This window comes from Panicum virgatum, chromosome 2K, assembly GCF_016808335.1.
Source record: "Panicum virgatum strain AP13 chromosome 2K, P.virgatum_v5, whole genome shotgun sequence".
In the NCBI taxonomy this organism is placed as follows: Eukaryota; Viridiplantae; Streptophyta; class Magnoliopsida; order Poales; family Poaceae; genus Panicum; species Panicum virgatum.
Genome location: NC_053137.1, coordinates 41,386,616 through 41,411,309, shown reverse-complemented (window position 1 = coordinate 41,411,309; position 24,694 = coordinate 41,386,616). Strand labels below are relative to the sequence as shown.

Below are 24,694 nucleotides of genomic sequence, written 5' to 3'. Positions count from 1 at the left end.
CTTGGCCCCATGCCAGCAAAGCAAGCATGGTGTATCATTTGGGATGGAAAGCTGGAAGGGTGAAGCATCCGGGGTAGAATTTTGTCCCTGCGCCCTTTTTTTTTTGACTTGTCAGGTGTTACTCAATCAGTTGTGTCTGCCATTGGAACTAGCAGGAATCTTGGCAATGATGCTGAATGGAAAGTGGAAGCTTTTGTTCTAGGAAGGGGATACTTTTGTTGGAGGAAAATTCATGTGTTAAGGAGAGGCAACACGAGTTTAAAAGCATGATCTGGAGGTACAGGAATTTCTTGAGCCTTCAAGATTAGAAGCAGTGACTTCTGTTCATAATCATATCAAAATTCCAAATGAAACATTCGGCTTTTGAAACAGTCAAAGGAACATTAGCCGAATAAGGGAACTCCTAGACCAAGGCTTCCCTCTACCAATATGAAGTCCAATACATGTTTTCAGTTTCTCCGACAATCGCAAGGGAAGTGCTAATCTATTTGAACGAGAATTTCCAAACCTCCCTAACATTGGATGATCCATCGGCAACATCATTGAGCCGCTCAGTTAGCATAGCGCCTAGAGAACAACAAAAAGTTAGTAGAAACAGTTATGTTCCCATCAACAAAAAGATAATACCATCCATTGTTAAGGAATGTAAAATATCGTATTAAGCATGGATAATCTACATTTTACAACTATAGATTTAGAACACATGTTGATACCATTCACTGGGACTGTGAGTAGAAAAAGAAAAGAAGAAAAATTTACCCCTCTCTTCAACAACATATGACGCATTGGACAGACAAGATAATAAGTAATGAAAACATCGTTTGTAGTAAAATGTTAGTAAAAGTACCTTATATTGTAAAAGCACATAGTATAACAAATCTAGATAATTAAATATTACTATTTCCTTGTCACTGATATAAATAGTTTTCGTATATATTAGCGGTCAAAGTTGAAGAAGTTTGATGATCTGGAAATATAAAGTGTCCTGGAAATATAAAGTGTCATATAATTCTGAAGTGGCACGTGTAGAGAAAAGAGAAAACAACACATAAATGATCACCATGAAGTAAGCAGATATCATTTCCCTCGTGTTTTTTTTCACAAGTTTACAAAACAAGCATTTGATCCTACTGGGAAAAAAAGCTACGGTTCACAAGTTTATAAAACAAGCATTTGATCCAACAGGGAAAAAAGATATGGTGTACACAAATAAAAACTTGCATATTAAAGTTCTACACAGGAAGGACAGACAACTTACCATCTTCTTCAACCAAGCGTAGGAACGGTCTTGTTCCACCACCCACTCCAAAGTAATGCTTCTTCCCTGCCATGTAAACCACACCCCCAGGGTAGCACAAGCACTGCAAAAGGCTTTCAGTGTGTAAGAAAGACAAGATTCAGCAACCTTTAATCAGGAAGAAATATTCAATAAAATGAAAATCTCGAATGTTGACCTTCTTGATAAGCCTGTAGAGATTTGGAAGAGAAGATAAAGCGTAAACAGTCTCAGCCATCAGGATGATATCATAACCATTATATGTTTTGTCTTCTGTAACACCACTGGTTGTTTTGTCTTTCTCAGCATCCCCGCAAAGAAGCAGCTTATCCATTTCACTCCAATCACCAGCAAAGAAACCAACACTCCTAGATGTACATGTTCCTTCAGATGATTCCTTGAAAAGATTGACTTTTACATTTGGTATGGTCAGGCACTTAAGCACCTCAGCATTGAAATCTTGGAAATGAATCAGACCAGCACCCTAACAGTTCGAGTTTTGAAAAATCAATATATATGAGGAGTTATTTCAAAATGCCGGATAAGGAAGGATCGAGAGCAATACCTTAAGACCTGAAAAAATGCCAGGGAGGCCGTGTCCACATCCAAGCTAAAGAATCAAAAGAAAATAGCTGATGTAAGTAGCATGCTCAACACATTTCCTACTTTAAAACCATTTGTTTGAATAGTTCTGTTAACAATTTCGGTGATTTGGACATTCTACTGCAGATTATGATCCCAGGTTCATTTGCTGAGCACATATATACAGAACAGAGAAGGTTACACCAACAATAGCTAGGATCAGTAATTTCAACATAAAAGGAATTGAATCGATAAGGGCACATGCATAAAGATGACACCTGAGAGCAAGCATCGCACCTCTAATACATGTTTGCCTTCTAGAAGCAATCTACCTTCTTTGATATCGGAATTTAGGACCTTCACCAAGTCTAATGAACCTTCCCACAGCTTCAGCCCACCTGGTGCCAATGGTTTTGCTCAACTTCGCAGGGCCAAATAAATAAATAAAAATATGCTGTAAAGAACAAACTATATTTAATCTTCACCTTCATATTTTCCTGGGACCAAATCAGAGTCTGTGACCCCAAAAACATCAGATGTACTCACTCTCCCCTGGTAAGATTGAGAAAGAAAACTAGCTTAGTTTAGCATCATCACAACTCACAAGGAGATGGGAATGACCAGTGGTGTACATAGGCGTGGACACTGTTTAATGAAACTGAATGAAATTCTAAAAATATCATATTCAATCTTAATCTATATGAACACCAGATAAGCAACCATAATCATATTCCACATCTTAGTCCCTGTGTTGCTTGCTGTAACCCACCCACGATGCAGGTGATAGCCACTCATGCCCAAACAATGACAGCTGCAGACTGCAGTGGTACTAGTTGTCATATACTGGACTCCCCTTTGGCCCCCTGATTCACAAAACAGGCTGAGAATAACCATTGGGATATGGTATAAGAGCAAAATCTTGTCGAACAGCAGTAATAAAATTAACATCATAGTTACTGCAATGTGTTTATGTGCAATCAGGGGTTTGGTCAGGCAACTATTCCAGTTTTAAAAAATATCTTTCTTCTTTCTTTGGTTTAGGGGAAAGGGAAGGAAGGAAGATGAGTGTTTGAAGTAAACGATATAAACTTGCTAATAATAGTAGTGTTTGACTTCCTTTTGTTTTGATTCACTGTCATTTGTCTCCAAACATGATATCTTAGGTAGAGTAAATTAGAAAATACATACAGGATTTTTCCATTGATGTATTTGTTAGGCCTGTGATAATTTCGTTTGCAGCATAGCACAGTTGAGGATTACACAATGACAGAAGCATTTCCACGAACACAGGGCAGGCAAGCGAGCAAGCACATTTGCAACCGCACCTTGTAGATCGTCAGGGAGTCATCGACCACCACGGGCTCCATGCTAACTGACGCAACAGGCGACTCCTGCAGGATCGGACTTTTAATGCTATAACTAAAAAAATAAAAAGAGCACAGAAACAGAGGAGAAAAGAGGTGGAGATGAGAAGGTACCTCGGAGGGCTGGACCTTGACGGCCGGCGGCGGAGGCGGAGCGCCAGAGTCGAAGCCGAAGCCGAAAGAGGCGCTGCCGGTGTTGGAGAAGGAAAAGAGAGGGGAGGCGAAGGTGGGGCTGCTGGCGGTCGTGTTCTTGGCAGCCTCCATGTTTTTCTCCATTGGAACAGCTGGGGACCTGCCGCGGCGGAGCTGGGGGCTAAGAAGAGCAGGTGGAGGTCAAGGCTTCTTGACGGATGGAATGTAGATGCACGAGAGGTGCGCGGAGGAGCGGGAAAGTCACGCCGGGGGAGGATGGCGGTGGGGGAGAAGACGGCGGGAAGCAGTGGCAGAGCTAAGATTGAAACTTAGGGCATGCCATGCCAAAATTTCAACACATAATTCGATATTTATGGTAGAATCTAAAAAAATGGGTACACAACAAAAAAATTTCCTCGAGCAATTCGGTACGTAAGCAATTAGGTTCAATATTTGCATAGATTACAATATAAATAGTAGAAGCACGTTAAGTCTTAGAAATGCATAAAATAAGCTTGCACACCTACAATAGTTTAAAAAGAGAGGAAATTCCTTGTGAGGCCCTGAAACAAATGAAGGTCTCTTCTATGGCCCTGGAAAATTGAAATACCCTTTTGTGGCCTTCTTTTTATTTTCGTTCCCTTCCATGGCCCTACCGTTGGATCCGTTAGCCCAATCTGTTAGGGTTTGAGGTGAGCAGCAAAAGTTTTCGGACTGAAGTACCCCTGACCCCATCCCATCCCACTCTCATGCCCCTTGACCCGACCCCATCCCCCAGGCGGCGGCGCCGCTTCACGCCGCAGCGGAGAAGCCCCTCCCCAGGGGCGCGACGCGCCTAGGGCGCACGCGCGCAGGGCCTCGCGACAGCCGCGCGCAGGAGCAGGCGGCGGCCATTTCTACTGCTGCGCAGCCTGCGCGTGTCTTGGCTCTTGGCCGGCCGGCGCGTCCATTGCTGCCATCACCGGCGGCCGTGCGCGATCTGATCTCGCTCGCGTGGGCCCGTGCATGGCGAGGTGGAGGAGAAGAATGAGAAGGAGAAGAGAGGATCGTTTAGTATTTACTATTCCCTTCTGCTTCTCTTTCTTCTCTTTTTCCCTGCTCTTTATTTTTTCTTTTCTGGATTTCTTGTGGCTCTTTTCCCCCCTTGTATTGATTGGCTTGCCAAATGAACAGTAAGGCTATTCTGTTGATTGAAAGAGATAGAGATATGAGTATAGTGTTTCTTCACTTCTTGTTTGATCTCCATGTATATAAATTATCGTTATTGATCCTATATTTTTGTTTGCATCTCCAGGTCGCTGAAATAGTTTTGAGTTTTGAGCAACTTTCACTTCTCTTTTTTCAATTTGATCTAGTACGAACAAGGTGGACTGTTAGGAGCACATCCGTGTGGAAAAAGCCAATTTTTTTGGGTGGAAAAAGTCAATTTTTTTTGCTAGAAAATAAGGGGTGACATACAAAATCGTGGACTTCCTTTTCTTTTTACATACTCCTAGCAAGATTGTGGATTGCGGAATACTATATCATTAGTACTGACACCAAGAAGGAAATCGATTGGAGGGAGTCTTCTCGATCAAGAAATCAAGAGAAATGTGTACTGTGTGCTTCATAATATCATGCTGTCAAAAAATAATACATGTCCAATATCTGTTCACTATGAGATTTGAATACCTGTTGGTGTGCCAGGGGTATTTTGGTCTTTTCACAGCCACTTAACTGGGACTTAACTGGAGAGATAACGATAGGGCCATAAAAGGGAATGAAAATAAAAAGAAGGCCACAAAAGGGTGTTTCAATTTTCCAGAGCCATAGAAGGGACCTTCATTTGTTTCAGGGCCTCACAAGGAATTTCCCCTTAAAAAGATTACCTTATTTCTTCTTATTAGGCCTACACTTCCTAAAGTTCGTGAAAGTATTAATTATATCATCTTCATTCACTTGAAAGAAGATATCTCGCTGGATGAGATGATTGTGAGTAGATAATTATCCATTAACCAACCCATATATAATGTAGTCTCATTCCTCAATTCTTGCATCTATTAATCCACATGTGACATCAATTATTATTTACTAATCTACTGATCTACTAGTATACTGGCTCGATTTAGGAAGGGGAATGTGGATTTACCTTTATTTGGCCGGTTAGGGGCTGGGGGCAGGCAGGCGCCTACGCTGCCCCGCCAGGCGCCTCCGCTGGGCTCTGGAGGCAGCCGGCAGGCGGGCACGGCGAGGGGGCGCCCGCGGCGGATCTGGTAGGGTGGCGGCTGCTAGCGCCTAGCTGAGAGAGGGAGTCGGGAGGCGGACCAACGGAGGTGGCGTCCGCGTGAGGAGCGAGCTACGGAGGTCTGGCCGTCCGTCGGGGGGTGTCCGTGTGACGGGCTGACGGCGCAAGGAGCCGAGGCGCACTGGTCAGCGGCTTTTTTTATATATTTTTTAAAAACGTTTTTTTATAAAAATATATTTTTGGTTTCACATTTTACAGTATACCCCTACCGCCCGGCAAAGGGTCGGTAGGGACCTACATGTAAATAAATATATTTTTTTGTGCAGAGGCCCCTGGCGGAAGCCCGTCTGCCCGATGGAGGGGCGTCAGGCAGCCCGCCCGCCCGGTAGGGCGCGGCAGGCTCCCCCTAAATATAAAAGCTGAGCTCCTTCCCTCGCACTCTTATTTCCTGCTCACGAGATCCAGAGAGAAGAGGGGTGAGGGAGGTAATTCCACCGGCGAAGCTCTGCCGTATTTTAAATCCGAACCGCAGGTAACCAATATTTCTCAATTATTATATAATTGTTTCTAAAATAATTTTGCTACATGGAGAAAAAAATTGAAAATGCTCGATTTCACTCAGTCATATCGATGGGCACAAAGGAGCAAAGATTTGAGATATTATGCAGGGACAGGACCAGACAGGGTGTCCGCAGACAAATGGTAATTCAAGAAGTCTTGATAACTATTGACGGGAGGATGTTCTGCCGATGCCAGAAGCCAAAGGTGCATCACTTACAATGATCCTATGTCATCGCGGCTTGTTCTGTATCTGGGTTAGATGATGCGTCATATGTTTTTCAATATTTCACAAAAGAAGCCGCAGCACAGATTTGATGTCCTGAGATATACAGCATCGGTATTCTATGCCCATTCACTCAAAAAAATCTTCATCCAATGCTCATCCCTGATCTAGCTATGAAGAGGGGCATATGCCGATGACAGACACGTCGTATCTGGAACGGAATGGACGAGTCCAAGACTGGAAATGAAGAAAAAACGTTGCAACTTGTGTGGAGCGGATGGTCACACTTACAAGAAGTGCCCACAGCTTTCAGTACCCACTGCTGTTGTTGAGGCTGGACCTTCCGGGAATACAACGAATGGGTCGGCTCCAGCTACAAGAATTCGCCGCATGTAGTTGTGCACGACACACCTTCCAATGTATTTGTTTGTACGAAACTAAGTATATTGTGTATGTAGTATGCCTAAATGTCTTGTTTAATTAGTTGGCAGTGCGTATTTCTATAGAATTTGGTTGTAATGAATGAAACCTTCAATGTAATATCTTATGTGGTATCTTGTTTAACGTTCAATTTAAATTTCGTTCATTGTATCAAATTGGTCGGCCCAAAATGCTTGGACACATGGTTTGTGGCCACCTTTAGCACAAGCACCAATTAAACAAATCAAACAATTCTGAACGCCAGTTCTACTTGACCGAGTCATGGAGCCACACGAGGTTCAAGGTTCAAAAAAAATAATATCATTGCAATCAAACATAGCAAACATATAAGTATTGCAATTAAAGGTAGAGGAAGCATGCCGCCCCGTCACAATTTACTTCACAATCTAGACCGATCAACACAATAACACCATATGATACACATCATGTCATTTCTTGGAGGCCATAGTTCGGGGGGCATGAAGTCATCTAGGTCGTCATCCCAGTTAACAGAACTTGGTGCTGGAGGTGGTGCAGTTTGACTTGATGAACCTCTTGACTTTCCCTTTCTCTCTTTTTTGGTTCTACTTTCATGTACAGGGGAGGAACATCAGGTCTTGGAGGCCATGGTTTGAGGGGCATGAGTCATATAGGTCGTCATCCCCGTTAACGGAACTTGGTGCTGGAGGTGGTACAGTTTGACTTGACGAACCTCCGGTTCTATGTGATTGCGGAGGCCAAGTACTATCACCCGAAGATCTTCCACGCCTCCTTCGTCTTGTTTGCGGTATGAGTCCACCGAAGATACATACCAATTTACGAAAATTTGGTATTGATTTGTTAATCACCTCCGTGTCCTCGGGGTAATCCTTGCATATAATTACACGACAATTTTAAAATTTATTACAAATGACTATAGATATTAGATCCGAATGATAGTTATCTTAATGCGCATCTCATACATCTCTGACAGCATCCATATCGTAAAAGTACTTTGTACGAAATCAATAACATTAGGATGATTAGTTAGTTCACATACCATCATATACATCTTACGGCGTTCTAGCAGGTGTCCCTTTACATCTTGCGTTGTAATACCTCGAAACAATGTGAAATCTTTAAACTCTACTAATTTGGACAACACCATCTCTATCGTACCATCCGCCAATGGATCCAACTTCTTACTGATTATAAGATGTGTCATGATCTCAAGAATTATACTAGATTTTTCTTCGATCCATGAAAATCCAACAGAATTGGAGGCAGCCACTGTCTTATACTGCAATAGCAATAAGGTACTGTCATTCTAAATTTACTATTATACATTTCACTATCCAAAAACTAAATCTATTATAATTCATAATTATTTTAGAAACAAGTCTATAATAGTTGAGAAATATTGGTTACCTGCGGTTCAGATTCAAAATCCGGCAGGGCTTCACCGATGGAATTACCTCCCTCACCCCTCATTTCTCCCTCTCCCACCTCTGGATCTCGTGGACAGGAAATTAGAGTGCGAGGGAAGGGCCCAGCTTTTATATTTGGGGGGAGTCTGCCGCCCCTCTGCCGGGCAGGCGGGCTGCCTGCCGCCCCTCCACCGGGCCTCCGCGCAAAAAAAACTTATGTTTATTTACATGTAGGTCCCTGCCGCCCCCTGCCGGGCGGAGGGGTATAAAACTGTAAGATGTGAAACCGAAAATATATTTATGTAAAAAACGTTTTTAAAAAATATAAAAATAAAAAAACCGCCACTGGTCAGCCGATCGGGTGCTTTGGTGGGCCGGATCCTAGGGTAGTCCATGGCATACCTTTGGGCCCGCCAGTCCCCGTCTGGGAGTTGGATTGGGGCAGAAAGGTTCCGGCTCCGTCAAAATTTTGCACGGTGTGGCCCAAATACTTTTGTCAATTTAAAATCCATTGCAAATAGTTTGACAAGCACAAATTCTAACTAATATAAAATCACATAGATGGTCATCATTTCAAATAGTTTGACAAGCACAAATTCTAATTAATCGACTAATAAGACTTAAAATTGGATGTAGTATTTGAAGCGGACCAGAAAACCTGTGTTTGTGAACTTTGCACTCCAACTCCAACTAACCTAAAAAAAAAGAGGAAAAATCCAACTCAGACCTGCTCCAACTAGTACATGGCACAGGCAGAGGTCCGGTTTAAGAATTGTGATGATGACTCTGAGCTGCAATCCGGGCAGATATTTGCGCAACCGTAGCTATAAAACCTCACTTCCTCCAAACCCCTGTCCCTCTCGCAAAACCCTAGCTTTTCCTCCCCCTGCTTTGCGGCGCGCCACAAGAACACAGGGGGGCAGAGATAGAGAGCCATGGATCGGGGCAAGGACGGCAACCGCAACGCCAACGGCGGCCTGGCGGAGGCGACGGCGTCGCGGCTGAGGTTCGACTCCGACGAGGAGGCGGAGGAGGTGGAGATGGAGGTGGAGGAGGGCCCCGACGCGGAGGGGGAGGAGGAGCAGGCGGCGGAGGTGATTGGCAGCGACAAGACCAGCGCCGACTACTACTTCGACTCCTACTCCCATTTCGGTACGCGCACCGCCGCCGCTCGATTTCGCCAAGACGCTGTTTATTTTACCGCATATTTGGATGCTATTTCTATTAACTTGCATCGGAAAAAAATTGAATCTGGAGATTTTTGCGGAGCAAAGGAAGTGCTAGACTTGTTTGTATCACTGAATGGCTGTAGTGCGGGGGAAAGGGTTGATCTCTGGTTGTGGATTCGATACGCGCGTGATCAGCCGGAGCTTTTAGCTTGAGTGCTGTACTGCGTTCTAAGGAATTGCTAAGTCTGGCCGAAGGTTTCAGTTTTTTTTCGCTTTCGGTAGTGAAGCTGCAGATCGTCTTTTGTTTTCAATGCAGTCTTTTATGTGATATCATAAGCTAGAACGTACGTAATTATTTTTTTCGTCATGTATATCAGAACAAACAGTAAAGGAGATGATATTTTGATCGGTTCTTAGCACACATGAGTTGGAGTTTTGATTAGTTGCTGCATTCAGGAATTGAAAGATTGGTGTTCAGTTAGTTTTGTACTGTGTGTGGCCTTTCAGTGCCTCCCAGATGATAAATGTAGAAGTGTTGGGAATTTGACTGAAGTTGTTTGTTGCCTAAAAATTTAACCTTTCTTAAGTTCCAATCATTAGTTGAAGTTGTATCTTGTTTGTTACCATGTACCTGTGGTGAAATGTTTCCCATAGTACTTGCAATTGTTCAATTATTGTAAGAATAGGCGACGCAAATCTGCTACCCTATCTCAAATGTAGGGGGATTCCTTCCTCTACCCTATCTTTCGAGTAATCTGCTACAGCACTAACTACCAAAAACACAAAAAGTATTATTGGTGATGGAGAGAATATATAGGGTATAAGAGATGGGTAATCTGCTAGAGATGTAGCATCAGGTGATATTTATAGCACATTTCCTGTCTCCTTGCGATCTTTTTAAAATGTAATTATTTATGCTAGCAATTTCAAATTAACCTTCTTGGTTCTGTTTTACTCTGTACCCGCACTTCTCCATTAAACGAAGTGTCAAACTTATGTTTCCCCTGTTCTTTGTTTTGCAGGTATTCATGAAGTAAGTGATTCTGGAACAAGCCTTGCTTTTGTGGATTGTTTCCCAAGCAGTTGGTTTCCCATTACACAGAAATATTCAGAGAGGAGATTTATGCCAATTATTTTCTCGTACTGACTGCAGGAAATGCTTAAAGATATTGTTCGGACAAAAACGTATCAAAATGTTATCACCCAGAGTAGCTTTCTTATCAAGGACAAAATAGTCCTTGATGTTGGCGCTGGAACTGGGATTCTTTCACTTTTCTGTGCAAAAGCAGGAGCTAAACATGTCTATGCGGTTAGTTGGATGACTTATGCTCATGTCTTCATTTTACTATTATGGTTATATCCCTCATGAGCTTTCAGTGGATATGTCCTAATCTTTTTTGTTTTCAATCTAAACTACTAACCTAGCAAGATAAAATGTGTCCACAGCTATCAGAATTTGAGATAAAATGTATGTCATCTATCCTATTTGGATGTACTTAAGAAGCATGAGAAACACAAAATAGGTTATCTACTGTCAGCAGCTGCTCAATAATTTCTTTCCTGTCAAGTTAAAAACACTCGGGTTTCCTCAAATATTGCACTATTCTTTTTTATTCTGATGCCCATTTCGATAAATGTCTTTATTGTTTACAATAGAGGGTCTCTGCAAATGCAGTTTAGGATATGGGAAGTTCTGTAGTTTTAATTCAGGGGATTATTATTTTTTTATTACTATGGGCTTATTGACCCACATTTTTTACTAATATATGTTGATCTGTTCTTACCTGTTTATTTTTCCGTTACTTTGACATCATGTGAATGCAACTTCAATCCTTTTCTTGTACTAATATGATCTTTTTATGCTTTACAGATTGAATGTTCCCAGATGGCAGACATGGCAAATGAAATTGTGAAAACAAATGGATATTCTAATGGTGAATATCTCCTGTCTCTAACTTACTCTCTTCTGTTTATACATATAGTGCTTAGTTGGCTATGAAACATTAAAATTGTTTTGCTCTGTGCAGTCATAACTGTAATAAAAGGGAAAGTTGAAGAAATAGAGCTTCCCGTTCCAAAAGTAGATGTTATAATCTCAGAGTGGATGGGTTATTTCCTCCTGTTCGAGAATATGTTGAACACTGTCCTGTATGCACGTGATAAATGGCTTGTAAGTGATCCTTTGTAATTAAAATGTTTGGATTTTTTTTTCACAGTAAATTTTATTTGTCTATGTCTAGTTCTGACCTTGTGGGCAGTATTTTAACTATTTGAGGTGTGTTTCTTATGTTGTGCTACTGTGATGTTAGACTGATGATGGCGTGGTCCTACCAGACAGAGCCTCTTTGCATCTTACTGCAATCGAAGATGCAGAATATAAGGAAGACAAAATTGAATGTAAGTTTGGCAGTACTTGGTGCATAAAACTTGTAGAACATGTTTTATATTGGAAGTTTCAGGATGTTCTTCTTGGTTATTACCTATTAAGTAATAGAATGTCTATTTAGATCTCTCTTTGATGTTTTTTTTTTCTTTTGCAGTTTGGAATAATGTATATGGGTTTGATATGAGCTGCATAAAGAAACAGGCAATGATGGAGCCACTGGTAGATACAGTGGACGCAAATCAGATTGTCACTAACTGCCGGTTACTGAAGGTATTTGCATGACTAATGAAGTTGTATTTGATTCCCTAATTTTTTGTTGAGCGATATTTGGGCTTAAATCTCTGTGTATTTCAGACAATGGATATCTCCAAAATGACACCTGGGGATGCTTCCTTTACTGTACCATTCAAGCTTACGGCACAACGGAACGATTATATTCATGCTCTTGTTGCATATTTCGACGTGTCATTCACCAAATGCCATAAGCTGATGGGCTTCTCAACAGGTTTACTCTCTTGTCATCTTTACATTGTGTAATCATGTTCTTTCATTCTAGCAGTTTGGTGACCACAACCTCATTTTCAAATTAACTCCTTGCAGGCCCGAGATCAAAAGCCACTCACTGGAAGCAAACCGTTCTTTACCTTGAGGATGTAATAACAATCTGCGAGGGGGAAACCCTGACGTGTAGCATGACAGTTGCGCCCAATAAAAAGAACCCCCGGGACATCGACATTAAGCTCCAGTACTCGATAAATGGGCATAGATGCCAGGTTTCAAGAACACAGTTCTACAAGATGCGGTGACCAAGGTGCAAATGGGAGATGCCCCAAAGTCCCCTAAATTTTGTTTAACTGAGTATCATGTTCGGCAGAAATGATGCCTTTTTCTCATGGCCATGTATTATTATGCATTGGTTGGTTAGATTCTTTGGAATCTAGCCAAGGTAGAGTATATTAAACTGGCCCTCAGATGTGAGATTGCTGTAGTGCAAAACATACAGATTTCCTGGTGGTATGTCTTTCCTGAATGATGCTGGCATTTGTTGACTTGTGTCCGTCTAAAGATTGCTGTTGCAGTTTATCGTGTTTGAAGTATTCTGCCATTATAGACCTTGCCCTTTTCATTTTGTTTATGCTCATTATATCAACTGCTTGAGCGTTCGATATTTTCTTTGTATGTGCATCTTATGACAGCGAAACAGATTACAGACTAGCTTTAGAAGCATGCAGCCTTGGACAAAAGTACTATGTCGTCATTTCTTTTGCTTGGATTATGACCAGGTCCACAGCAGACTACTCATTTACATAATTTACATGAAACAAGGATTTCTCGAAGGCACAGTTTCAGAGCTCATCATTTATGCACAGGAGATACTAATGTTACCATGTTGTGAAGATTCACCGGGAGAGAATGCTGCATCAGAAATTGAACCACGCAGATTGAACCATGTCAGATGACAACAATAAAGAATGTTATGATGTTTTTTTTTGGCAAAAAGTATAAAAATGATGAGCTTCTTACTCGTAGAGGTATGTTGCAATGCCAAGAATGATGCATATTAAGATAATGTCAATTAAGAAGTTCCTAGTTGATCGGAACTGCGCAAAACAGGACCTAGTTTCGTCAGCAAAGCTAAGAACACTATGCCAAAGTTTACCACTAACAGTTCAGGAATTCAAGAATGTCAGCTAGTCACCTGGTTGACAGTTTGTTTTAGCCTGACATTGGTCCTCTTGATCTCTAAATTAGCTTTATCCACCTTCGCATATCATGTACACAGTTCAATTTCAGCCATTCACAAGAGGTAACAAATTAGCTGCACAGACTGTAGAAACTAACCTTGGTGTCAATCTCATCCATCAGAGGGGCCTGCCTATCCAGTTCCTGCAGAAGTAATGAACAATGATGAGAGGTAACATAATGCAACCACAGAACTATGGATCGGAACACAGAGAAAGCGGCTCGCATTTGCGACAAAAACCTCGTTCATGTCCTCGGCCAGATTCTTTTTTTTTTTGAGGGTCAACGGGAGGGGAGAGAATTCCCCACCTGATTTTCATTGATAGTGGCCCCTAACGGCCCGCATGATGATCATAAAGGTTTTGTTTTACTTGGCCCCTCGGCCAGATTCTTCAGTGTGTCCAGACTTTCAGAGATGAAGTCCAGCCCTTCGTCCTGCACATTACACCTCACAGGACACAGGTTATACATGGCTGTAGATGAAAGAGAACAGAGCGATATGATTAGCGTGAAATGCATTTGGTCACAAGATTCGCGTGGCCAGAAAACCTGCCTGTTTGATTCGCCGCATCTCGTATTCTGTTCTGAACTGCTCTGATTGCTCGCTTGTCGGGAAGTACCCCTCTTCTAATTTTTCAACTGAATTTGGATCGAAAAAAGATGAAAAATGTAAGTTTGAACCAAGATATCTACAAAAATGAATTGTGCTGTCGATTAACCAAGATGAAGAATGGGCTCAATGGCCAGTGGTTATTGCTACACAAAACTCCTATGAAATATTGTTCTTATGTTCGAAAAACTGTATGTATTGTATCGTCAGCACATGTGTTAACAGGGAGAGGAAACCTGAAGAATCGTCGAACTTGATCCCTGGCCGAGCATTCCAGCCGCCGTCGTGGTCTGTGGCCCCGCCGCCGTGGGTGTCGGGGACGGCCTGGATCCTGTGGGGCAGCGCGGCCACCAGATCAGCCCGCAACGCCTTCTCCTCCGGCGGCAGCCCTTTCACCTGCATATTCACGCGACCGGATTTGCATCAACAATCTTGTACATTTCCCTTCGAAAATTCAAAGTCTGTGCATTCAAATTCTCCTCGGAAAATTTGTGACGACCTTCTTGGTGGCTATCTTCTGCAGCTTGACCACCTCCTCCAGCAGCCGCGCCTTGGTTCGCCGCACGTCGGCGTTCATGGCCACCGACGCCGCCCGGTTCTTCTCCTTCGCCGCCCGACCCGATTTCTGAAAAAGAATTCACCAGACATGAGTGGCAGGCGACATTTCAATCGGAGCCAGCAGGAGCATGGCGAAAAGGCAGCCAATGACCTCGACGGCGGCGTCGATCTCGGCGTCGACGGCCGCGTAGAGGCGAGAGAAGGGGTCGCCGTCGCCCCAGTGCCTGTCGGCGTCGTACCGCTCGTACTTGTTGCAGATGGCGTCCACTCGGGTAAGCACGTCGATCATGCTCATCTTTTCTCCCCCCGGCGACGATCGCCGGCTGGTGCAGGCGACGCCTTGCCCGCAATGGTGCGTCGTCGCCTCGCCGCCGCCGCTGATGTGGTGGTCTGGTTAGACAGCGAATACGCCGGAGCGGAGGAAGAGGTGGGCCTCGTCGGTCTGCGAGATGGTGGCTGAAGATGTCTGGCTTGCAGTTGAGTTCGTTAGATACTCCTTGCGATCCAAATTAAGGTCCTTTGACTTTTTTTAACTTAAAATTTGGCTATTCTAAATTTGTGCAAATATTGTTAAATTTAAGTTATTTTTTAAGAACTTGTATTGATAAAGCAACACGAAACAAAAAAGTGATATTTTGCATAAATTATTTAAAAAAACGAGTAATCAAATTTAGGCTAAAAAAAGAGTCAAACTACGTATAATTTGAAACGGAGAGAGTACCAGCTCAAAGACAATTGCAACATTAAAACTCGACCGGACGGGGTATGACGGCCCCAATCATATTTCATTAAGAGAGACATTTGCAACATTAACTAAGGTTTTTTTTGTTGTGATAGTGCAATGGTGCAAACGGGCAAAATTTCTGTGCAGGTGACACATTAATTGCAACTGTACGAGAAAGCTCAAAGAAAGCATACATTTGTATGAAACTGGTAAGTGGTAACTTTACATGGACAACAGGTGCAAGTAAAAACTCAAAAATCTGTGCAAAGATCGTTGGCCAGACCAGTCATCACATGAACGGCTAGAGTTCAGCATGGCTTAATGATGCAGGAGAAGAGCTGAGCAGCATGATGAACCTGGTCAGAAATGAACCCAGCACATTTATGTAAAATATCTCCTTAAAAAAATGTAAAATATCTCTAGGTGACACTGACAAATTCAGGCATGAGAAGAAAAGGCATACAAAGCAGATACAAAGGATCAGAATCGATCGCTAGATTAAGATACGTAGTATGTTTATTTGCATTGAAAATTAACAACGAAGGTCGACAGGGATCTTAAACTAGCTGTTTCTTAGGCTACATGCCTCTGCTCAGATAAGTACTCCAGCATGAAACTTAGACTAGGTTAAACTTCTATTCAGACAGTACGCTAACACTAGTAGTAAGACACTAGGATTCAACTGATGAACGGCCCATGGATTGATCGCTTTCTGATGTTGTTCCATTCCTTTTTAGTCCTTGTAAGCCAGCTTCTTCTTTAACCTCAGCTGAATCAGGAAAATAAGGGAAAAGTTAGACATCAGGTTGAAGAGTGAACAAATATTTGCTACAAAAAGAACATGAGGTGCCAGCAATGGCATGCAAGGTTGATGCAAAAACAGCTCCAGAATGGAAAGATCATTTAGTATACTATGTAGTACAAATCTGCATCAGAAAACAGAAAATTAAGAAGCGTAACAGTACAAGCTACAGCAACATCTGAACTGATATAAATTGACCTAGATATATCACAGTGATGCCAAATTATGACAACTCTGGAACAAGCATCATATAGACCAAGAGATCACGGGCAATGATATGATAGATGACCAAAGTCAAGGACATGGAAAATTAATGTAAATCAGGGTTAAGGTCAGGAGCGATTATTTGCTACATACAGAGCACTATGATGCCTTGGTAAAACAAGGCAAAATTTTGCTTTGCTCTCAACCGAATAGGAGTATATATTGTTGCACAACTTGTCCTTGGGGGGACGATTCATGATTCAGAGAAGCAGATGCATAAACACCACCAACTAAAATAAAAGGCAAATTGACTTAATAAACAATCAAAAGCAGTCATAACTCATAACAACAAACCAAAACATGAGGTATCAGTAATAAGGCAGTAACGTCGACTTTGCCACAACAACTCTGAACATGAAAAGGCTGCCTTCATGGATACAAAGGAGGAATCATTGACATACAACCACATTTGGATGGCATGAAAGGCCGCTCACCTCGTTGCAGTGGCCGCACTTCTTCTTGCGGCAGTTGTAGGCCCTGATGGGATTGCGGGCGTAGCACCTGCACGGCATCCGACGATATAGCACAAGGCACGGTTAGTGATCGATAGCAACGCCAGACCGATCAGAGGATTTGAGATGGCTAGATTGGGGATTCGTCCGTCGTACTCGCGGCAGATCATCTTGCGCTGGCGGTGTTTGAGCGCGAGCTGGAGGAGGTTGGGCTCGACGTTCCTAGGGTAGCTGCCGCCCTTGCCGCTGCCGTTGAGGCGGAGCACCAGGTGCAGCGTCGACTCCTTCCGGACGCCGTAGTCGGCGAGTGTGCGCTCGTCCTCCAGCTGCTCCCCGGCGAAGATGAGCCACTGATGGTCCGGAGGGATGCCTGCAAAACACAATCAGTGGTGGTCAGCAAGAACAGGAAAAAAATTTCTGGGGCCTATATACATGATTGGACCAAAATCCCAAACAGGGGTTTTGACGAAGCACAAAGAGAAGCCAAATCCAAACTATGCTCTGTAAATTTTTTTGAAAGGACATCTTTTCATATTTGAAGTATTAAACATAGATTAATTATAAAATTAATTACAGAACTCGTCTGTAAACCACGAGACGAAGCTAACGAGTCTAATTAATATATCATTAGAGCATGTTTACTGTAGATTTATTGTAGCAATTTAGTATATAATCCCGGCCTGATTAGGTTCATTAGATTCATCTCGCGATTTACAGTCTATTTGTGTAATGTAATTTTTGCGACTACATTTAATATACCATGCAGGCGATTTACAAAATTTTTGGAATTTTGACGTTTGGATCTAAACACAGCCTCGGTCACAAGAAACGGTAGAACAAAGCTCCCACAAAACCTCTCCCCTTCTCCCGGGATCCAAAAAAGGTGCTTTTTTACCCCGCTCAGGTCGATCTGCTCTGTTTCAGAGCAGGGACATCAAACTGTTGAAGACTCGAGCACCCAGTGTACAATGCCCCCACGGATCAAACCGCACAAACGCGCATGGCGGCTAATAAATTAAACCGAACCGGAGCCAAAACGAAGGGCCTTTAAGGGGTTTCGGGGGGGGGGGGGGGGGGGGGGGGGGGGGGGCGGCAGGCCACCAGCGCCAGCGCCGCGGCTTTATAGCCAGACTGGGCTTGTCTTGCGTCGAACAGGCTCGGCCCGGTTGCGTGGTGGTATATGGGCTCCCGGCCCATGATCATGCACGTTCAAAGCATAAACATATATAATTTCTTTCTGAAATAAATCGAGCAGATTCACTAACCTAACAGCTAAAAATAATTACTCTTCAGATTCTTCGGAATATCTACTTGAACAAAAATACGGTGTTACCGTGTCCATTTACGGGTTACCAGAATTCTACAAGAGGCAGAAAAGTGGAGCAATATTTTTTCACTGTCCATTTTCAATTTTACAGACTTCCAAGGAAACTAAATTCTCCCACAATGCAGTGTAGAACTAAGGGTTCGTTTGGCATAGCTTCAGCTTCTTTTGAAACAGCTAATGAAGCAACTTCTCTGGCGAAGCTGAAGCTGTTTTGAAAAATGTTTGGGAAAATAGCTTCTTCCTGGTGAAGCTAGGTGAAGCTACGTTTTTTGGCTTCACCCTGCCAGTGGAAGCACATGTGTAGCTTCATGGATGGCTTCAAGCTTGAAACTAGTTCAAAAAAGACTATTTGGCATAGCTTCATGTGAAGCTGCTTATGAAGCTGTCCAAGAAGCTATGCCAAACGTAGCCTAAATTAGCTCTATCGTAAGGTCAGGCGAAAGATTCACAGTGTCCCACGCAGATCTTCAACACTAGGCTTGTCTTAACGGGGATTGAACCGGGAACACACATGTCCAGGTAAGAAAGCATACAACAGATAAGAGCTCATTTCAGATAATTAAGATTCACGTCGACCATGTTAACCACTAGCATCACGTAAGAACGATGAAGTTTCAACAACAGGCAGGAACTTTGGCAAGCAGTTTCTGAAGCGGCATACCGCTGCTCTGCATCAGATAAGTACTCCAGTAGGAATTTTAAACTAGGCGAAAATTAAATTCCGAGTCCCCACAACTCTAGTATGGTCTCTAACATGGATAAACTGCTAAGATAGTTGGTTCAACTGATGCATAGCATGGATAGATCCTTCGTTTCACTTGCTCTTTGATGTTGCTTCATTCCCGCTTGGCTGCCAACTTTTTCTTCTTCCTCAGCTGAAATCGAATGTTGAGAAACAGTACGTCACATCAAAGAATGAAGAAATTGTATTGATAAAACAGCTTGTGATCAGTTTTCAGTAATTGAATGTTGTAAGCTTGATGCAAAAACTGTTCCAGGATTGAAACAAGATTTAGTTTTAGCACAGTATGTACAATGAACCAAAGTCCAAAATAAATCATGAGCTGTAGTAGCACACCAAGTAACTTCTAAACTGTTGGAAACCTAAGTGGGTGAACTAGCAAACTGATGCCAACTTCTGACAACTCTGAGTTAACAAGCATCACATGATGAAGGCTAAGCAACCATAGGCGATGCCTACCACAATTACTGGAATCAAGAACATGGATCAAAGGTGACTATGACATATATTCAGAATAGTTTGTAGACCGGGGAAAACAAGGACAAGTTTTTTTCTTCTCTGAAATTGAACATGAATGTTTGAAAAATAAGACATCAGATCAAAGTATAAACAGATATCCATTTCACTAGATTGTTATCAGCTGCCAGTAACTGAAGACTATGAAATATGAATACACATTTGATTGCACAAAATGTTCCAAGATGGGACGATAAATAATTCAGCACATCAGGTATACCAAACACAAATCTAATTGGCCAGACAGAAGATAAAATCAAGAGAACACGAGCGTTTCACGGATTCTGCACGATGACTTAAGAATGAACATGGACAATGTTTAGCCTACTAATTGAGGCCATAATGGATAAAATGGAACCAAGATTTTAAATCGCCGGCTAAGACGTTTAGCGGCAGAGCTGCCGTTACGGTGTTTAGCGAGCTATAGCTAGAATTTAGCGGGCTATAGCCGGTTTTAGCGGGCTAAATACCATAGCGGCCGCCATTTCTAGAAGATATAGTGGTCTATAACGGAAGCTATAGCCGGCTATTTAAAACCTTAAATGGAACACAAAAAGATGACAGCCTAATTGCACAGAAAACACTTCGGATATTGATAAAGAAAATAAACACCGGATGAACTGAAAATATAACAGAAAATTCACCTCGTTGGTGTGTCCGCACTTCTTCTTGCGGCAGTTCTCGGCCCTGCTGGAGTTGCGGGCGTAGCACTTGCGGCAGATCATCTTGTGCTGGCGGTACTTGAGCGCGAGCTGGAGGAGGTTGAGGTCGATAATGGGGTACGTGCCGCCCTTGCCGCCGCCCCGGAGGCGGAGCACCAGGTGCAGCGTCGACTCCTTCTGGATGTTGTAGCCGGCCAGGGTGCGCTCGTCCTCCAGCTGCTTCCCGGCGAAGATGAGCCGCTGCTGCTCCGGAGGGATGCCTGCAAAACAGAGATAGGCAAGCGCGGACTGTTAAGACAGAGGCAATCATAAACCAAAGAGATTCATTGCAGGTACACGCTTTACTTTCCAATGCATGTCACTACTTCAGAACTCGTAGCAAATCGATCGAGCAGATTAGATAGATGCATCCAAGTGCAGAACAGGGGCTTGCTCAAATCCAGTTCAAGAAAACACCGTGAGAAGCCAAATCCAGCCCGGATCACCACCAAGAAAAGCCAGAACAAGATCATCCTAACATGTTCTCACCTCTCCGGATAAGAAAAAAAACTCTTTTTCTTCCCTAATTTCAGCCTGATGCGATTGCGACTGACGATCACCCAAAATCGACGGACGCACTCTGCTCGGGGCCACAAGAATCAAACACGATAAGGAGAAGGCACAAAGAAATGCATTTCCTTTTAGCGTCTCCTAGGGTAGGAGTAGGACACCAACCTAAATTGTCATGCCGAGACAACAAGAACGCTGGCCTTGATTCAGAAAACGAACCAAACAACCGAGGCCAAAGAAAGCACCTTTGAGCTCGCTGGCAAAAGCCGACACAGTAATACATTCAATCGAGCTCGCGAATCACATCAGGAAATCTAATCCAGCACTGTCCTCGCGCCGGATTCGAAATCGAGCCCAAGCAGCTAAAAACCCCATCAAAACCCCATCCCCTTCTCCCCTGGTCCAAGAAAGGAACCTTTTTTTCGTTCAGGCGGCATCACCGGCCGATCTGCTCTGTTACCCTACCGAAGAAGCGACCGGAGCACAACCCGCCCCGTACTGAAATCACACGAAAGCGGGGAGTGATTTCTCGCGCCTTGCCTGCTTTGGCACATACACACGCATATAGTTACTTAAACCACCGACCGGGAGGCTAAAAGAAGCACCTTTCAGCGATCTAACGGGCCGGTACGGTACTCGACAAAAGGTCTCAATGTACATGCAGAAGAAGCAACGCCGCTCGCCGGCCGGCGGCCGGGCGGCGCGCGGACGAAGGGGAAAGGGGGCCCGGAGGGAGAAGACACAAGCGACGCAACCGCTACGAGTCTCGTACCTTCCTTGTCCTGGATCTTGGCCTTGACGTTGGCGACGGTGTCGCTGCTGTCGACCTCCAGCGTCACCGTCTTCCCGGTGAGGGTCTTCACGAAGATCTGCATCTCGCCTGAGCTCGGGGATTTCTCGCCGGACGGCAGGAGGAGTGGGGGTTTGGGGGGTGGGGTGGTGGAGCTGCCTGTGAGTGGGGCGCCGCGGACGTGGTGCGGCTTTATAGCCAGGGGCGACTTGACGCGGCCGCTACGAAAGCCAAAGCAAACCGCCTGCTTCCCGTCCGGTCCAATCCAAGAACTGGTTGGGCTCGCGCAGATAGAACTCATAGGCCGGTTTGGAAGGATTATTTTTTAGTAGTGTCAGACCATGCTGATGGCACATCTGCTCAAAACCTTAGAGCAAGTATTATACTCCTACATCAGCAGTCGAATAGGTGAGACATGTCAACAACAACATCTATGTGGCAGAGAGAGAAAATAGGAGAGAGAAGAGGACGACCGTCTCGCGAATCGTCGGCAAAAAGCGGGCGCAATGCCCTGTTTTGTCAGTTGGCCACGGCTGGTCCACTCCCACGCTTCCACGTTTGCAGCTGTGCTGCGCGGAGCATTGAAGACTTGTGGGCCCCGAGACCACCCGCAAGGCCGCTCGCGTGAGCTAGCGCGCGAGGTGCCCGTGTGCCGGTGACTCTATTAACCCTGCTCTTATGGATGTTCTCTTCAAGTCACCAGACCAATTGGGAATTGCACCGATGCTAATCTTCTTAGCATTGGTCCATCCAATGCTACTGAGTTTATTTGCACTTGGTTGCCGTAGCAATTCTAAGTTGCATCGATCCGTCCATATTTGACATCGTAGTTTATCTAATGTCCTGATTCAAGCTGAACTCATATAATTTGACACTTCTTTGAGTTATTTCTTCATTTCTTGTTTTATTAGGACTTATGCTTCATCCATAGGACCTAAGATCATTCACATTTGGCTTGAAGAGTTGGTGACGGGACAAAGATAAACATTTGGCTTGATCCATGGATCCCAGATGGGATTATGAGGAGACCAATAACACCAAGGGGCCACACGTTACTGACAAAGGTCTCGGAGTTGATTGATCCAGCTACTGGCGACTGGGACCGCTAGCAGATCAAAGATGTGTTCTGGGAGGAGGATTGGGAGCACATTCTTAGTATACCAATGAAGCAAGGAATGGATGATCTGTTAGCTTGGCACTATGACAAAAAAGGTGTTTTCTCGATTAAATTAGAGTACCATGTTCTAGCAGATGAGCAAACAAGAGAAGCACGAAAACAGACTAGTGAGGGGAGCTCGGCCCCCTAGGCCAATCACCAGATGCTGGGTTGGGTTGGCGCAAGATCTGGAAACTAAAATGTCCACCCAAAGTTAAACATTGTTTTTTGGAGATTCACACACAACAGTCTCCCTTTCCGAAGAAACATTTGCAGACGAGGGATGGAGATTGATACTAGATGCCCGGTATGTTGGAGGATGGATGAGGATGTGGGACATTGTTTCTTCAAATGCAAGTATGTTAAATCGCGTTGGAGAGCTTTGAATTTGAAGGACGAAAGGCTGCTACTAAATAGCCTGTCATCAGACGAACAAGTGGCAGGATAGATTATCTCCATGTCTGAACAAAAGAGAATTGTTTGGGCATGGTGGGATGCACGTAACAAAGCAAATGCTGGGGAGCCAAGGAAATTGACTGATGAGGTTCTCTACAAAGCTCGATTAGTGTTGATTCAGGTGCAAGAAGATGTGAGGGAAGGGGTGTGAGAGGTGTCAGGGCAAATTAATGATCAGAGGTGGATTCCACCGTCACCTGATATTTGGAAAATTAATGTTGATGCTGCATTCTGGCCAGAGGAAAGATCGGGAGCTTGGGGGTTTGTTGTTCGTGATCATCTTGCAAATGTTGTACTAGCAGGTGCAGGGCGGCTGAAGGTGGTGTGTGACGCACTGTGTGCAGAAACCCATGCATGTATAGCAGCGCTTCAGGCAACAGCGGTGTGGTGGAACCGCCCGACTTAAACTGGCTTAAGTGCGTCAAATTGTTGTCATAGTAGTAATTTCTTGTAAACGCACCTAAAACAGTTTAAATCCGGTAGTCCGTCGAGTGTCCTCGGGACGACCTGAATCATCCTCTTACAACTTGAATCTCAACCGTACATTAGGATCGCTTCCACGAAGAGAGAGCATCAACAATCCTTACATTTTTATATAAATACTAAAAGGTACAGATTATTACAAACCGGTAGTTTGAAACAAACTTAAGCGCAGTACACCGTTCTAAGAGTTTAAAGCAAACAAGCTAGTAAGTGGTAATTAAATATAACATCTATGGCTTATACTAAGCATTTGGAGACCTTTCAAATACTTAGTTCTTCGGTTATTCTTCTTCAGCAGATGGTTGTTGCCCTTCTGAAAAACTACAAAATAAAAACCCTGAGTACGGAGGTACTCAGCAAAACTGACCTGACTATAAGAAAATAATCAAAAGTTCAAGGTGTATGAGAGCTTCTCACACTAAAAAAATCTGTTGATCCATGACGATTAAATTTCGTCACAGATCACTAAAATACCGTCATAAAACAATATCTATGACGATCTCAAATAGCGTCATGTATTGAGCGTCACAGATCACACCTCGTGATGTTTCTTAAATTTTCGTCATAAATTGCTTGATCCATGATGTTTCGAAACCGTCATAGAATGTTCCTAGACCCCCAAAGCCCAACCCAAGCCCATTTTCTATGACAAAAATTAAACATCACAAATAGTATAATTTTCGTCACAGATTCGATTACCATGTCACACATTGATGACATGACAAATGATGTGGCTGTTGACTTGGCGATGATGTGGATAACAATGATGACATGTATATTGATGTGGCTGATGACGTGGGCAATGACATGATAGCTGACTTGGGAATGACATGGCAGGTGACATGGATGATGACATCAGCATCCCATCCCATTTATGGATGGGCCCAATATAGAATAGACCACTAAATTGGGCCTAATTCTCAACCCACAATAACTAGCAACTAACCATATTTAACTTTATACACAGCCCATATAACCGGTTTTCACAACTCACTTATCAAAATAAAAGTTCCGGCCAGAAATTACAATAAGCAATTCAAGCACAAATATACATGCATACAACATAAGATTTCCAGCAACATACATGTAGCAATTGAATCAATCTAAATCCACTTGA

The 24,694-nt window shown here is 43.4% G+C and overlaps 5 protein-coding genes across 8 annotated transcripts; 1 reads left to right on the top strand and 4 right to left on the bottom strand.

Moving 5' to 3' along the window:
• Positions 1-272: 272 nt before the first annotated feature.
• Positions 273-5,744, bottom strand: LOC120677391 (histidine protein methyltransferase 1 homolog). Of its 4 annotated transcripts, none has more exons than XM_039958548.1 (9): positions 5,483-5,744; positions 3,337-3,670; positions 3,184-3,249; positions 2,344-2,410; positions 2,156-2,256; positions 1,842-1,886; positions 1,455-1,760; positions 1,259-1,361; positions 273-567 (listed from the first exon to the last, which is right to left on the bottom strand). In XM_039958548.1, the coding sequence occupies exons 2-9, from the start codon at positions 3,496-3,498 to the stop codon at positions 485-487; spliced, it is 933 nt and encodes a 310-aa protein (XP_039814482.1). In that variant the 5' UTR covers positions 3,499-3,670; positions 5,483-5,744; the 3' UTR covers positions 273-484. The 4 variants fall into 4 exon arrangements, with proteins under 4 accessions (XP_039814482.1, XP_039814489.1, XP_039814496.1 ...); XM_039958555.1 differs by having other exon boundaries at positions 3,337-3,535; XM_039958562.1 differs by having other exon boundaries at positions 3,337-3,514.
• A 3,282-nt stretch (positions 5,745-9,026) lies between these two features.
• Positions 9,027-12,826, top strand: LOC120677384 (probable protein arginine N-methyltransferase 1). Its single transcript, XM_039958538.1, has 9 exons — positions 9,027-9,340; positions 10,380-10,390; positions 10,511-10,666; positions 11,228-11,291; positions 11,385-11,527; positions 11,667-11,754; positions 11,898-12,013; positions 12,098-12,248; positions 12,344-12,826. Exons 1-9 carry the CDS (start codon positions 9,124-9,126, stop codon positions 12,547-12,549), a joined length of 1,152 nt encoding a protein of 383 aa, XP_039814472.1. The 5' UTR covers positions 9,027-9,123; the 3' UTR covers positions 12,550-12,826.
• A 278-nt stretch (positions 12,827-13,104) lies between these two features.
• Positions 13,105-14,949, bottom strand: LOC120695305 (syntaxin-71-like). Its single transcript, XM_039978590.1, has 9 exons — positions 14,806-14,949; positions 14,596-14,721; positions 14,333-14,492; positions 14,040-14,125; positions 13,871-13,921; positions 13,728-13,751; positions 13,586-13,630; positions 13,443-13,505; positions 13,105-13,344 (listed from the first exon to the last, which is right to left on the bottom strand). The coding sequence occupies exons 1-9, from the start codon at positions 14,947-14,949 to the stop codon at positions 13,264-13,266; spliced, it is 780 nt and encodes a 259-aa protein (XP_039834524.1). The 3' UTR covers positions 13,105-13,263.
• Positions 14,950-15,792: 843 nt separating this feature from the next.
• LOC120677374 (ubiquitin-60S ribosomal protein L40-like) lies at positions 15,793-17,279 on the bottom strand (the record flags this gene model as incomplete). Its single annotated transcript, XM_039958530.1, has 3 exons — positions 15,793-16,147; positions 16,879-16,945; positions 17,053-17,279. Coding segments are annotated over 3 exons (330 nt in total), but the record flags the coding sequence as incomplete, so codon positions are not given.
• Positions 17,280-18,764: 1,485 nt separating this feature from the next.
• On the bottom strand, positions 18,765-21,636 carry LOC120677367 (ubiquitin-like). The gene is made up of 3 exons (XM_039958525.1): positions 21,465-21,636; positions 20,126-20,403; positions 18,765-19,098 (listed from the first exon to the last, which is right to left on the bottom strand). Exons 1-3 carry the CDS (start codon positions 21,565-21,567, stop codon positions 19,060-19,062), a joined length of 420 nt encoding a protein of 139 aa, XP_039814459.1. The 5' UTR covers positions 21,568-21,636; the 3' UTR covers positions 18,765-19,059.
• Between the last annotated feature and the right edge of the window lie 3,058 nt (positions 21,637-24,694).